Consider the following 16,156-nt stretch of genomic DNA (forward strand, 5'->3'; position numbering starts at 1 on the left):
AAATGCTATGCCCAAGATTACCATCCGAGTGCCGGCGGGGAAGTGGTTCAAATAGCCTCGGCTATCACTTCCTTTTGTCCGGTCGTGATGGTCAAGCGGATTAAGGCGTCCCTGTACATACCAGTTGTGGGAGTATGGGTTCGAGTCACTTCTGGGGTGTGAGTTTTCAGTTGTATATAGTCCTGGGGACCATTCAGGCTTGTTTGCATTTGTGTTCCTCACGTGTGCCCCAAAGAATGGGGTGATTTGATAAAATGCTATGCCCAAGATTACCATCCGAGTGCCGGCGGGGAAGTGGTTCAAATAGCCTCGGCTATCACTTCCTTTTGTCCGGTCGTGATGGTCAAGCGGATTAAGGCGTCCCTGTACATACCAGTTGTGGGAGTATGGGTTCGAGTCACTTCTGGGGTGTGAGTTTTCAGTTGTATATAGTCCTGGGGACCATTCAGGCTTGTTTGCATTTGTGTTCCTCACGTGTGCCCCAAAGAATGGGGTGATTTGATAAAATGCTATGCCCAAGATTACCATCCGAGTGCCGGCGGGGAAGTGGTTCAAATAGCCTCGGCTATCACTTCCTTTTGTCCGGTCGTGATGGTCAAGCGGATTAAGGCGTCCCTGTACATACCAGTTGTGGGAGTATGGGTTCGAGTCACTTCTGGGGTGTGAGTTTTCAGTTATATATATATATATATATATATATATATATATATATATATATATATATATATATATATATATTTATAATAAAACTAAGGAAAAACAGTGGACGTTTGGTACTCCAATTCCTGCCCACAACCTAATCATTCTACAACAACATCGACCGACGTTACATGTGTGTGTGTGTGTGTGTGTGTGTGTGTGTGTGTGTGTGTGTGTGTGTGTGTGTGTGTGTGTGTGTGTGTGTGTGTGTGTGTGTGTGTGCGTGTGTTGCTGTGTGTGTGTGTGTGTGTGTGTGTGTACTCACCTATTTGTGCTTGCAGTGGTTGAGCTTTGGCTCTTTGGTCCCGCCTCTCAACTGTCAATCAACTGGTGTACAGATTACTGAGCCTACTGGGCTCTATCATATCTACATTTAAAACTGTGTATGGAGTCAGCCTCCACCACATCACTGCCTAGTGCATTCCATCCGTTAACTACTCTGACACTGAAAAAGTTCCTTCTAACGTCTCTGTGGCTCATGTGGGTACTCAGTTTCCACCTGTGTCCCCTTGTTCGCATCCCACCAGTGTTGAATAGTTTATCCTTGTTTACCTGGTCGATTCCTCTGAGGATTTTGTAGGTTGTGATCATGTCTCCCCTTACTCTTCTGTCTTCCAGTGTCGTAAGGTGCATTTCCCGCAGCCTTTCCTCGTAACTCATGCCTCTTAGTTCTGGGACTAGTCTAGTGGCATACCTTTGGACTTTTTCCAGCTTCGTCTTGTGCTTGACAAGGTACGGGCTCCATGCTGACACCGCATACTCCAGAATTGGTCTTACATATGTGGTGTACAAGATTCTGAATGATTCCTTACACAGGTTCCTGAACGCTGGTCTGATGTTAGCCAGCCTGGCATATGTCGCAGACGTTATTCTTTTTATGTGGGCTTCAGGAGACAGGTTTGGTGTGATATCAACTCCTAGATCTTTCTCTCTGTTCGTTTCATTAAGTACTTCATTTCCTATTCTGTATCCTGTGTTTGGCCTCCTATTTCCACCACCTAGTATCATTACTTTGCATTTACTCGGGTTGAACTTCAACAGCCATTTGTTGGACCATTCACTCAGTCTGTCTAGGTCATCTTGTAGCCTCGTACTATCGTCCTCAGTTTCAATCCTCCTCATAATTTTTGCATCATCGGCAAACATTGAGAGAAACGATTCTATACCCTCTGGAAGATCATTTACATATATCAGAAACAGTATAGGTCCAAGGACTGACCCCTGCGGTACTCCACTCGTAACGTCTCGCCAATCTGAGACCTCACCCCTCACACTGACTCGTTGTCTCCTGTTGCTTAGGTACTCCTGTATCCAACGGAGTACCTTCCCTTTCACTCCAGCCTGCATCTCCAGTTTTTTCACTAGCCTCTTGTGTGGCACTGTGTCAAAGGCTTTCTGACAATCCAAAAATATGCAGTCTGCCCACCCTTCTCTTTCTTGCCTTATTTTTGTTGCCTGGTCGTAGAATTCAAGTAACCCTGTGAGGCAGGACCTGCCATCCCTGAATCCATATTGATGCTGTGTTTCAAAGTTCTTTCGCTCCAGGTGCTCCACTAGCTTTCTTCACACAATCTTCTCCATCATCTTGCATGGTATGCAGGTTAGGGACACTGGTCTGTAATTCAGTGCCTCCTGTCTATCCCCTTTCTTGTATATCGGGACTACGTTAGCTGCTTTCCAAATTTCTGGCAGTTCCCCTGTTGCCAGTGATTTGTTATACACCATGGAGAGCGGGAGGCACAGTTCTTCTGCTCCTTCCTTGAGGACCCTGTAGGAATGACCGACCACAGTGTATTGGTGTTTGAGTACCTGATTGAAGAAGGGTTATTGAACTCGAGGAGGGATACCGAAACCAAAAGGTTAGCATACCGAAAGGGAAACTATGAGGAGATAAGAAAATGCCTAGCAGATATAGCATGGGAAACAAAGCTCAGGGAAAAGACGGCCCAAGATATGATGGAATACATCACGCAAAAATGCAAGGACGCAGCAAACAAGTTTGTCCCAGTCCAAAAGGAAAACAGTGAAATGAAGATGAGAAACCCATGGTTTAATCAGAGATGTAAGCTAGCTAAACAGCAAAGTAAAAGGGCATGGAGAAACTATAGGAATAACAGGACACTGGAGAGCAGAGAAAGATACGAGAATGCCAGGAATGAATATGTTAGGATGAGAAGAGAGGCAGAAAGACAATACGAAAATGACATCGCAAGCAAGGCAAAGATTCAGCCTAAATTGCTGCATAGCCACATCAGGAGAAAAACAACAGTAAAGGAACAGGTTATGAAATTAAGGATAGGGGCAGAAGGATTCACTACAAACGACAAGGAAGTGTGTGAGGAACTGAATAAGAAATTCCAAGAGGTCTTCACCTTAGAGCAAGGAGAAATCCCAGAGATAAGAGAGGCAATAGCTAACCAGGAACCACTGGAAGAGTTTGAGATTACCAGCGGGGAAGTAAGGAAGTGTTTACTAGAATTGGATGTGACAAAGGCTATAGGCCCAGATGGAATCTCCCCTTGGATATTATGACGGGAAATGGAAACAAACCCATTATTTGTATTAGTGCAGGGGGTAATGATGTTGGGCGAGTTAGGAGTGAGGAACTAATACAGAGATTCAGCCAGCCATTGACTTAGTTAGGAGCAAGGGAGGAATCCCGATCATATGTGGCATTCTTCCAAGAAAGGGAGTGGGAAAGGAATGGATGTCAAGGGCACTTGGTGTCAATTGCCGGCTGGAAAGATATTGCAAATCAAATGCAATATCTTTCATAGACAACTGGGAACACTTCTATGGAAGAAATTAAATGTATGCTCGTGATGGGGTGCATCTTTCGAGAGCTGGGGTTGTTGCTGTTGCGAACTCGTTGGAAGAAGTGGTTAGAGATGTTTGTTTGGGTTTAAACTGTTAGTAGATAGAGGTATGGGAATTGATTTGGAGGAAGGAGGTAATAAAAGTATGTGTTTGTGGGAGAAAGGAATTGGCAAAATGATCAGGGAAAGAAAAGTGCCTCAAAATAACAATTCACTTAGGGTATATTACACTAACAGTAGAAGTCTAAGAAATAAAATTAACGAATTAAATGCGCTTGTATGCACAGAAAAAAATAGATATTATTGCACTTACCGAAACGTGGATGAATGTAGAAAATATAACTATTAGCTGAATATCAAATAAATGGATTTAAACTATTTCACACAGATCGATATATTAGACGAGGAGGGGGAGTAGCCATATATGTTAGGGACAATTTGAAATGTAGCCTCAAAGAGGGAATCAAAACTGAGCCACACACAGAAACTATTTGGATAGAATTAAACGAAAAAGCAAATAATATTATAATAGGAGTTATATATAGGCCATCAAATTTAGACAGAATGGAAGCAAAGCATCTATGGGATGAAATATCTAGAGCATCTGGATCTAACAGTATTTATGTCATGGGTGACTTTAATTTTAGTGGAATAAACTGGGTGAACAAAACAGGGAATAGTGAAGCTGAAGATTTTCTAGAATTAATTGACGATTGCTTTCTTACGCAACACATTAAGGAACCAACACGGGAAAAAAATATTTTAGATTTAGTGTTAACTAACAGGGAAACACAAATTAATGACATCGAAATAGGGAGCGAGCTAGGGAACAGTGATCACAAAGAAATCAGATTTAGCATAGAATGGAATAGACCTGTAGGAGAAAATTCTGTTAAAGTGCCAGATTTTCGAAAAGCTGATTTTAATAGCCTAAGAAATTTTTTGCGTCAAATTGATTGGAAAGTCTTGGGTATGGGGTGTGGGCCGGTCTTGGAGCGAGACATGAACCCAGCGATAGGTGACGTAAAAGGAGATTTCGATGTGGATTCAATATATAACTTGTTTAAGAATATTCTAAACAAAGCACAGGAACGTAGTATACCATACAAATTGAATAGATCGAATACTAATGAACCAAAGTGGATAATAAAGAATTTGAAGAACCTTAAAGGTAAAGAGAGAGCTTGGTACAAAAGGATTAAAAATGGGGAGGTCACTTTAGAACAGGAATTCGTAAAACTTGTTAGAAATGTTAAAAAAGAGATAAGGAAAGCAAAAAGAAACTATGAAGTTCGCATAGCAGAGCAAGCAAAGACAAATCCTAAAGGGTTTTTTCAGTTATGTCATACTAAGACTAGGGAAAGGATAGGTCCATTAAAAACTGAGACAGGTCAAATAACTGATAGTGATGAAGAGATGAGTAGTATTTTTAATAAATATTTTGTATCTGTATTTAGTAAAGAGGAACTTAACAATATGCCTTAAGCCGAACAAATCTATGTGGGTGGGGACGAGGACAGGTTGACGAGTTTAGCAGTTACCAGGGAGGATGTTCTTAAACAAATAGTAAAACTCAAACCAAACAAATCCCCAGGGCCGGATGAAGTGTTTGCCAGGGTGCTTAAAGATTCTTTAAGCACCCTGGCAAACACTTCATCCGGCCCTGGGGTTTGTTTGATTTGTTTGCAAAGAGGAGCTTTGTGACCCACTGTCAACCATATTTAATAAATCAATAGAGTCAGGCAGAGTGCCAGATTTTGGAAAGTTGCTAATGTGATACCAGTTTTTAAGAAAGGAGATAGATCACTTGCGTCTAACTATCGACCAATTAGCCTAACGTCTATTGTGGGAAAGTTACTCGAATCTATAATAGCAAATAAAATTCGTCTTCATCTTGAAAACATAAATTAATAATTGAGTAGCAACATGGTTTTATAAATGGCCGTTCATGTTTAACAAATTTGTTATCTTTTTATTCTAGCATAGTTGACGCAGTTGATAGTGGTAAGGATTGTGATGTTGTGTACCTTGACTTTAGCAAAGCTTTTGATAAGAAGAACATAAGAACATAAGAACAAAGGTAACTGCAGAAGGCCTATTGGCCCATACGAGGCAGCTCCTATTCTATAACCACCCAATCCCACTCATATACTTGTCCAACCCGTGCTTGAAACAATCGAGGGACCCCACCTCCACAATGTTACGCGGCAATTGGTTCCACAAATCAACAACCCTGTTACTGAACCAGTATTTACCCAAGTCTTTCCTAAATCTAAACTTATCCAATTTATATCCATTGTTTCGTGTTCTGTCCTGTGTTGATACTTTTAATACCCTATTAATATCCCCCCGGTTATGTCCATTCATCCACTTGTAAACCTCTATCATGTCACCCCTAACTCTTCGCCTTTCCAGTGAATGCAACTTAAGCTTTGTTAATCTTTCTTCATATGAAAGATTTCTAATTTGGGGAATTAACTTAGTCATCCTACGCTGGACACGTTCAAGTGAATTTATATCCATTCTATAATATGGCGACCAAAACTGAACTGCATAATCTAAATGGGGCCTAACTAGAGCAAGATATAGCTTGAGAACCACACCAGGTGTCTTGTTACTAACGCTGCGATTAATAAATCCAAGTGTCCGATTTGCCTTATTACGAACATTTATGCATTGATCCTTTTGTTTTAAATTCTTACTAATCATAACTCCCAGATCCCTTTCGCAATCCGACTTCGCAATCACAACACCATCTAGCTCGTATCTTGTAACTCTATCATCATTACCTAACCTCAGAACTTTACATTTATCAGCATTAAACTGCATCTGCCAATCCTTTGACCATTTCAAAACCCTATCTAGATCAACTTGAAGTGATAGTGAGTCCTCCTCCGAATTAATTTCCCTACTGATTTTCGTATCATCGGCAAATTTGCAAATGTTGCTACTCAAACCTGAATCTAAATCATTTATATATATTATAAACAACAGAGGTCCCAGGACAGAGCCTTGAGGCACTCCACTTACAACATTTTCCCACTCTGACTTGATTCCATTTATACTAACTCTCTGTTTCCTTTGGTATAGCCATGCCCTAATCCAGCTTAATATAGCACCCCCAATACCATGAGACTCTATTTTTTTAATCAGTCTTTCATGTGGCACTGTATCAAAAGCTTTGCTAAAGTCAAGGTATACAACATCGCAATCCTTACCACTATCAACTGCCTCAACAATGCTAGAATAAAAAGATAACAAATTTGTTAAACATGAACGGCCATTTATAAAACCATGTTGCGACTCAATTATTAATTTATGTTTTTCAAGATGAAGACGAATTTTATTTGCTATTATAGATTCGAGTAACTTTCCCACAATAGACGTTAGGCTAATTGGTCGATAGTTAGACGCAAGTGATCTATCTCCTTTCTAAAAAACTGGTATCACATTAGCAACTTTCCAAAACTCTGGCACTCTGCCTGACTCTATTGATTTATTAAATATGGTTGACAGTGGGTCACAAAGCTCCTCTTTGCATTCTTTAAGCACCCTAGCAAACACTTCATCCGGCCCTGGGGATTTGTTTGGTTTGAGTTTTACTATTTGTTTAAGAACATCCTCCCTGGTAACTGCTAAACTCGTCAACCTGTCCTCGTCCCCACCCACATAGACTTGTTCGGCTGAAGGCATATTGTTAAGTTCCTCTTTAGTAAATACAGATACAAAATATTTATTAAAAATACTACTCATCTCTTCATCACTATCTGATATTTGACCTGTCTCAGTTTTTAATGGACCTATCCTTTCCCTAGTCTTAGTACGATATAACTGAAAAAACCCTTTAGGATTTGTCTTTGCTTGCCCTGCTATGCGAACTTCATAGTTTCTTTTTGCTTTCCTTATCTCTTTTTTAACATTTCTAACCAGTTGTACGAATTCCTGTTCTAAAGTGACCTCCCCATTTTTAATCCTTTTGTACCAAGCTCTCTTTTTACCTATAAGGTTCTTCAAATTCTTTGTTATCCACTTTGGGTCATTAGTATATGATCTATTCAATTTGTATGGTATACTACGTTCCTGTGCTTTGTTTAGAATATTCTTAAATAAGTTATATATTGAATCCACATCGAAATCCCCATTTAAGTCACCTATCGCTGGGTTCATGTCTCGCTCCAAGACCGGCCCACACCCCATACCCAAGCCTTTCCAATCAATTTGACCCAAAAAATTTCTTAGGCTATTAAAATCAGCTTTTCGAAAATCTGGCACTTTAACAGAATTTTCTCCTACTGGTCTATTCCATTCTATGCTAAATCTGATTTCTTTGTGATCACTGCTCCCTAGCTCACTCCCTATTTCGATGTCATTAATTTGCGTTTCCCTGTTAGTTAACACTAAATCTAAAATATTATTTTCCCGTGTTGGTTCCTTAATGTGTTGCGTAAGAAAGCAATCGTCAATTAATTCTAGAAAATCTTCTGCTTCACTATTCCCTGTTTTGTTCAACCAGTTTATTCCGCTAAAATTAAAGTCACCCATGACATAAATACTGTTAGATCTAGATGCTCTAGATATTTCATCCCATAGATGCTTTGCTTCCATTCTGTCTAAATTTGGTGGCCTATATATTACTCCTATTATAATATTATTAGCTTTTTCGTTTAATTCAATCCAAATAGTTTCTGTGTGTGGCTCTGTTTTGATTCCCTCTTTGAGACTACATTTCAAATTGTCCCTAACATATATGGCTACTCCACCTCCTCGTCTAATATATCTATCTGTGTGAAATAGTTTAAATCCATATATTTGATATTCAGCTAATAGTTCTCTATTTTCTACATTCATCCACGTTTCGGTAAGTGCAATAATATCTATTTTTTCTGTGCAGACAAGAGCATTTAATTCGTTAATTTTATTTCTTAGACTTCTACTGTTAGTGTAATATACCCTAAGTGAATTGTTATTTTGCGGACCTTCTCTTTCCCTGATCGTTTTGCCAATTCCTTTCTCCCACAAACACATACTTTTATTACCTCCTTCCTCCAAATCAATTCCCATACCTCTATCTACTAACAGTTTAAACCCAAACAAACACCTCTAACCACTTCTTCTAGCGAGTTCGCAACAGCAACAACCCACAGTTGATACAGTGCCACATGAAAGACTGATTAAAAAGATAGTCTCATGGTATTGGGGGTGCTATATTAAGCTGGATTAGGGCATGGCTATACCAAAGGAAACAGAGTTAGTATAAATGGAGTCAAGTCAGAGTGGGAAAATGTTTTAAGTGAAGTGCCTCAAGGCTCTGTCCTGGGACCTCTGTTGTTTATAATATATATAAATGATTTAGATTCAGGTTTGAGTAGCAACATTTGCAAATTTGCCGATGATACGAAAATCGGTAGGGAAATTAATTCGGAGGAGGACTCACTATCACTTCAAGTTGATCTAGATAGGGTTTTGAAATGGTCAAAAGATTGGCAGATGCAGTTTAATGCTGATAAATGTAAAGTTCTGAGGTTAGGTAATGATGAAAGAGTTACAAGATACGAGCTAGATGGTGTTGAGATTGCGAAGTCGGATTGCGAAAGGGATCTGGGAGTTATGATTAGTAAGAATTTAAAACAAAAGGATCAATGCATAAATGTTCGTAATAAGGCAAATCGGACACTTGGATTTATTAATCGCAGCGTTAGTAACAAGACACCTGGTGTGGTTCTCAAGCTATATCTTGCTCTAGTTAGGCCCCATTTAGATTATGCATTTCAGTTTTGGTAGCCATATTATAGAATGGATATAAATTCACTAGAACGTGTCCAGCATAGGATGACTAAGTTAATTCCCCAAATTAGAAATCTTTCATATGAAGAAAGATTAACAAAGCTTAAGTTGCATTCACTGGAAAGGCGAAGAGTTTGGGGTGACATGATAGAGGTTTACAAGTGGATGAATGGACATAACAAAGGGGATATTAATAGGGAATTAAAAGTATCAACACACGACAGAACACGAAACAATAGGTATAAAAACATATGAACAAAGGCAACTGCAGAAGGCCTATTGGCCCATACGAGGCAGTTCCTTTTTATAACCACCCAATCCCACTCATATACTTGTCCAACCCGCGCTTGAAACAATCGAGGGACCCCACCTCCAGCACGTTATGCGGTAATTGGTTCCACAAATCAACAACCCTGTTACTGAACCAGTATTTACCCAAGTCTTTCCTAAATCTAAACTTATCCAATTTATACCCATTGTTTCGTGTTCTGTCTTGTGTTGATACTTTTAATACCCTATTAATATCCCCTTTGTTATGTACATTCACCCACTTGTAAACCTCTATCATGTCACCCCTAACTCTTCGCCTTTCCAGTGAATGCAACTTAAGCTTTGTTAATCTTTCTTCATATGAAAGATTTCTAATTTGGGGAATTAACTTAGCCATCCTACGCTGGACACGTTCAAGTGAATTTATATCCATTCTATAATATGGCGACCAAAACTGAACTGCATAATCTAAATGGGGCCTAACTAGAGCAAGATATAGCTTGAGAACCACACCAGGTGTCTTGTTACTAACACTGCGATTAATAAATCCAAGTGTCCGATTTGCCTTATTACGAACATTTATGCATTGATCCTTTTGTTTTAAATTCTTACTAATCATAACTCCCAGATCCCTTTCCCAATCCGACTTCGCAATCTCAACACCATCTAGCTCGTATCTTGTAACTCTTTCATCATTACCTAACCTCAGAACTTTACATTTATCGGCATTAAACTGCATCTGCCAATCTTTTGACCATTTCAAAACCCTATCTAGATCAACTTGAAGTGATAGTGAGTCCTCCTCCGAATTAATTTCCCTACCGATTTTCGTATCATCGGCAAATTTGCAAATGTTGCTACTCAAACCTGAATCTAAATCATTTATATATATTATAAACAACAGAGGTCCCAGGACAGAGCCTTGAGGTACTTCACTTAAAACATTTTCCCACTCTGACTTGACTCCATTTATACTAACTCTGTTTCCTTTGGTATAGCCATGCCCTAATCCAGCTTAATATAGCACCCCCAATACCATGAGACTATCTTTTTAATCAGTCTTTCATGTGGCACTGTATCAAAAGCTTTGCTAAAGTCAAGGTACACAACATCACAATCCCTACCACTATCAACTGCCTCAACTATGCTAGAATAAAAAGATAATAAATTTGTTAAACATGAACGGCCATTTATAGAACCATGTTGCGACTCAATTATTAATGTTCTTCAATTGTTTATAAATTGGATAAGTTTAGATTTAGGAAAGACTTGGGTAAATACTGGTTCAGTAACAGGGTTGTTGATTTGTGGAACCAATTGCCGTGTAACATTGTGGAGGTGGGGTCCCTCGATTGTTTCAAGCATGGATTGGACATGTATATGAGTGGGACTGGGTGGTTATAAATAGGAGCTGCCTCGTATGGGCCAATAGGCCTTCTGCAGTTGCCTTTGTTCTTATGTTCTTATGTACCCAACATGAACTTGAGTCCTGGCTTTGTTGCTGTGGACTCTTCCCATTTACAATATATACGTAAATGCTCTAATCTTTCTAACAAACGTGACCTAACATAGCTTACCCTTCCATTTATCTTTCTTTCTCTTTCCTTTTCTTTCTCTCTTCTCTCTTTTCTGTTCTTTGTTTTCTTTACGTTCCCTTACTATCCTCTTCTTATTCCTATTACTATCTTCTTCTCATTCCGTGGTTATAATAGGAACTGCCTCGTATGGGCCAATAGGCCCTCTGCAGTTCTTTTTCCTACTACTATCTCCTCTACTACACTTTGCTCCTCATCTCTCTCTAGCCTATTTATTGGCTGCATTTACTTCCTCATCACAATCAACTTGTGAATGGTCCAGGACGGACCGAAACGTCGTCGTCCCTTCACCTTCTAGTGTGTGGTCTGATCAACTTTAGCCACGTTATTGTGACACATCGCCTCCCATCAAGTCTAACTCAAACAACACTCAAGCCATAACGCTTCTCCCGACATCCGGAGGAGAAAACCTTCACACAAACTGCACCTATCATAAAGAAGATGAAGACTCATCAATGTCCACAGTGTCTGAAGGTATTCACCAGTCCTTCACATGTGAAGACTCACATGTTAGTGCATTCAGGTACCAAACCTCATGAATGTCCAGAGTGTGGGAAGAGATTCAGTCTGCGTGGACATATGAAAAGACACATGTTAGTGCATTCAAGGGACAAACTACATGAGTGTCCAGAGTGTGGGAAGAGATTCAGTCAGCGTGGAAGTGTGAAGATTCACATGTTAGTGCATTCAGGTACCAAACCTCATGAATGTCCAGAGTGTGGGAAGAGATTCAGTCGGCGTGGACATGTGAAAAGACACATGTTAGTGCATTCAAGGGACAAACTACATGAGTGTCCAGAGTGTGGGAAGAGATTCAGTCAGCGTGGAAGTGTGAAGACTCACATGTTAGTGCATTCAGGTACCAAACCTCATGAATGTCCAGAGTGTGGGAAGAGATTCAGTCTGCGTGGACATGTGAAAAGACACATGTTAGTGCATTCAAGGGACAAACAACACGAGTGTCCAGAGTGTGGGAAGAGATTCATTCAGCTTCGATATATGAAAAAGCACAAGATGATGCATGCAGATGATAGGCTAAACACTGAGTGTGAAAGATAATTAAGAGAATGTTGAAGGATAATGAAGCCCATAATGGTATATTAACTTACATTTAATCTAAGAGTGTGCTATCACAATGTCAGTTGTATGTTCTTCATAGGTAATTATATTTTGTTTGAGAAATACACTTCATAATGAAAGGTAAAGATATGAAGATATTTTATTATATTGTTCTGTTATGTAAGTTAGATGACCAAGCAAGAAGACAGCACTAGAGAAGCTGTCATTAGGAAAACTCAAAATTGCTTATAAGTATAGAAATATGTCTTTAATTTAATAGGTAAAACAAAGCTTTAAATGTTTTTCTTCATATATATATGTAAATAATGTACTTCCTTTATTTGGTTTCTGTGGAAATTTATTTAAAATGTAATATACTCTGTAGCTAAGTTATGGACTTTTTTGTTGTAATATTATTTAGCATTAGAGTTGGTGAAGAAGACACTCTGAGACGTAGTTATCATTACCTTACCATTTGATTGGTAAGGAAATGTATACTAATCAAGGAATTTTCTCATCAGATTCATATGCAAACTGATGTCCTTTTTTTATTTTTTGTTTAGGCCTATTTATGAGTTCTACTCTTGATAATAAATATTTCACCGAAGAGTATTTTAGTTACCCTAATTTAGAGCACGAATATCATAGACTCATCCTGTGAGTTTATTGTGCACCCCATACTAATCCTCTGCGCGGTAATTTATTGTGCAACCCATACTCATCCTGTTACCAATAGTTTGTGCAACCCATACTCATCCTGTTAGTTTAGTTTAACAGGATGAGTTTAGTTTATTGTGAAACCTATACTCGTCTTATGAGTGGTAGTTTATTATGCACCTCATACTCATCCTGTGAGTCATAGTACATATTGTGAATCCCTTTCTCATCGAGTGAATTTTTGCTTACTTTGCTCTCCATACTCATCCTCCGCGTGATAGTTCCTTGTACAACCCATACACATCCTGTGAGTGGTAATTCATTGTGTACCCTATACTTATCCTGCGAGTGGTAGTTAATTTTGCATTCCATACTCGTCATCAAGAAGTGTATCTTACCAGCATGGTAATATAAATTAAGAATATAACATAAGTGCAGTACATCACTGAATTCACATCGAAGAATTATTAGATGTAATATTGGAGCTTTAACTCTAGCAGAATTGTTTACAAACAGATCAGCCGAGACTGATTAATTTGATTTGTCAAGTTATGAGAGATCCCCCGGAGAGGAAGTCTCAAGCATGTGCGCGCGACTACCATGTACCAGGGAACAGCGGGTGACGAGAAAGATTTAATAGCACCTGGGAAGAAAAGTCCAGGAGTTCGAGTTCGATAACCATCGTAAAGTCAAGAATAACAGTGGCAGAGAACCTTCAGTACACCACTCTACACACTGTCGTCCAGGGAGTAGACAGTGGCACCCTCGGCGGTCCGTACACTTCAACTGTCCCATCTTCCACATGGCCGTCAGACGAGATGTGGAAGAATCTTGCCTACGTATTAAGAAACTCTTAAGCTCGCGAACAATTTTCTGGATTATAGACAATTCAGTACATCCGCCAGAAGAATGGTTGACACTTGTGGACAACCTGTGGAGGTTCATGAAGACAGCTGTGGTAGCCTGTTCTTGCAAGCTGAGGTATCGGTTTGTGGACCTTTGAGCTATGTGGACCAACAATATTGAGGGCTAAGATACCAAAGAGCTGCAGCCGGTCCTCCTAAGGTATCCCAATGTCAAGAAAATTGTCAATTTAAACCCGCCAAACACACACCGAAACTACGACGTTGGTACAACGTTCTAACAAGTTTTAATACCTCTTAACCAGTTATAACAACCAATATAGCAAGTTGTAACAACGTTCTAATACGTCATAAACACGTTAAGTCAAGATGTAACAACTTGTAATAAAGTTGTAACAAGCGGAAAATAGAGACAGTTTCGGTTTGTGTTTCCAGGGAAGTGTCCTCTCCTAACCTACCAGAGGACATTGTTGATTTGTGGAACCAATTGCCACGTAACATGGTGGAGGTAGGGTACCTCGATTGTTTCAAGCATGGGTTGAACATGTATATGAGTGGGATTGGGTGGTTATAAATAGGAGCTGCCTCGTATGGGCCAATAGGCCTTCTGCAGTTGCCTTTGTTCTTAAGACCCAGAACAGAAAACGGGACACTACGTCACTTTCGCGAACCGCTTCCAATATTTTAGTACGACAATTTTTGGCCCTAGGGCTTTGCATACAAGCGAAACGCGACGTTCTTTGTTGGAGGAGAGGTTGATTAGATTGGAGGACAGGTTGGTTAGTAGTGGTTCCCTTCCAAGTGGACACTTGGCTGCTAAATGGTGGGTGAAAGTTGGCACTTGCACTCTTTAACCTCTCTCACGAGACCCTGGCATCGTTTGCCAGACCACACTTCACATTGTTACTAAACTTATACAAAACCAGACAAAATGATACCCTGACTGACCAAACTAAATAAATGTAAAGGTATTACAGTCATTGATCAAATGAACAAAGTCAAACAAAAAATATGAAGGCACAAGTGGGAAACATGAGGAGGAAGAGCACCAGCAGCCGCCTTCTCCAGCTGCTCTGCATACATCCTGAGGACACCCAATTATTCATCATTACCTTCTACATTAATTATAAAATCGATTACAGGGAGTAACTTCTGTGTAAAAACACGCTGCTTGAAGGTTACCTCAAGAGGCTCAATATTTATGACCATGTGCGCGCGCACGCGAGTGCTGTGCGTGTGGTCATCCAAGTGTGGTAATGGAGGTTGAGCTTCAGCTCCACACGCGCCATGTGCTCTAGACGAGTACCTGGTGCCTTCAACCACCCCCCTCCTAGTTCAAATAAGTTTATTGAGAAAAGGAAGCACATCTCAAAAAGCCAGAGTAGCTTGGACTATTTCTACCCTCGTCTATATATATTGTCCAATTGGCTCTCAAACCCATTATACCCATATCAGTGTAAAACAAATGTATAACACAAACTATGAGATGTATAACATTAGAAGCTATTGACAGTCATCTTCTAAATCTCAAACCAACTGAATCCTATGCCTTTACTGATGGCTCTGTGCAGTTAGGCACTGTTAGAACATGTTGTGAATGTGTGCAGTAGAATGAAATATTGAGAATGAAATGATCATGTCTGGTACACAGAGATTGAACAATTTGGCAAGCACGACAGACTGATCTATTGGGAATTTATCTAGCCACTGAGTATCTTAAACAAATAGTAAAACTAAAACCAAACAAATCTCTAGGGCCGGATGAAGTGTTTGCCAGGATGCTTAAAGAATGCAAAGGAGGAGCTTTACGAGACACTATCTACCATATTTAATAAATGAATTGAGTCAGGAAGAATGCCAGAGTCATGGAATGTTGCTAATGATGATGTACCAATTTTTAAGAAAGGAGATATAACTTGCGTCAAACTATCGGTCAATTAGCATAGCGTCTATGGTAGGAAAGTTACTTGAATCGATAATTGCAAATACAATTCGTCTTCATCTTACATATGAACAAAGGCAACTGCAGAAGGCCCATACGAGGCAGCTCCTATTTATAACCACCCAATCCCACTCATATACTTGTCCAACCCGCGCTTGAAACAATCGAGGGACCCCACCTCCAGCACGTTACGCGGTAATTGGTTCCACAAATCAACAACCCTGTTACTGAACCAGTATTTACCCAAGTCTTTCCTAAATCTAAACTTATCCAATTTATACCCATTGTTTCGTGTTCTGTCTTGTGTTGATACTTTTAATACCCTATTAATATCCCCTTTGTTATGTCCATTCACCCACATGTAAACCTCTATCATGTCGCCCCTAACTCTTCGCCTTTCCAGTGAATGCAACTTAAGCTTTGTTAATCTTTCTTCATATGAAAGATTTCTAATTTGGGGAATTTTACTTA

At 39.7% G+C, this 16,156-nt stretch overlaps 1 protein-coding gene across 1 annotated transcript; it reads left to right on the plus strand.

The window, feature by feature from the left end:
• The first annotated feature begins 11,605 nt into the window (after positions 1-11,605).
• On the plus strand, positions 11,606-12,223 carry LOC138364018 (zinc finger protein 70-like). The gene has a single exon (XM_069323458.1). The coding sequence runs from the start codon at positions 11,606-11,608 to the stop codon at positions 12,221-12,223; it is 618 nt and encodes a 205-aa protein (XP_069179559.1).
• The last annotated feature ends 3,933 nt before the right edge of the window (positions 12,224-16,156 follow it).

This window comes from Procambarus clarkii, chromosome 12, assembly GCF_040958095.1.
Source record: "Procambarus clarkii isolate CNS0578487 chromosome 12, FALCON_Pclarkii_2.0, whole genome shotgun sequence".
NCBI classification, from domain to species: domain Eukaryota; kingdom Metazoa; phylum Arthropoda; class Malacostraca; order Decapoda; family Cambaridae; genus Procambarus; species Procambarus clarkii.

Excerpts from the sequence above, each read along its gene's own strand:
- LOC138364018 (XM_069323458.1), top strand. The coding sequence starts at position 11,606 with ATGAAGACTCATCAATGTCCACAGTGTCTGAAGGTATTCACCAGTCCT.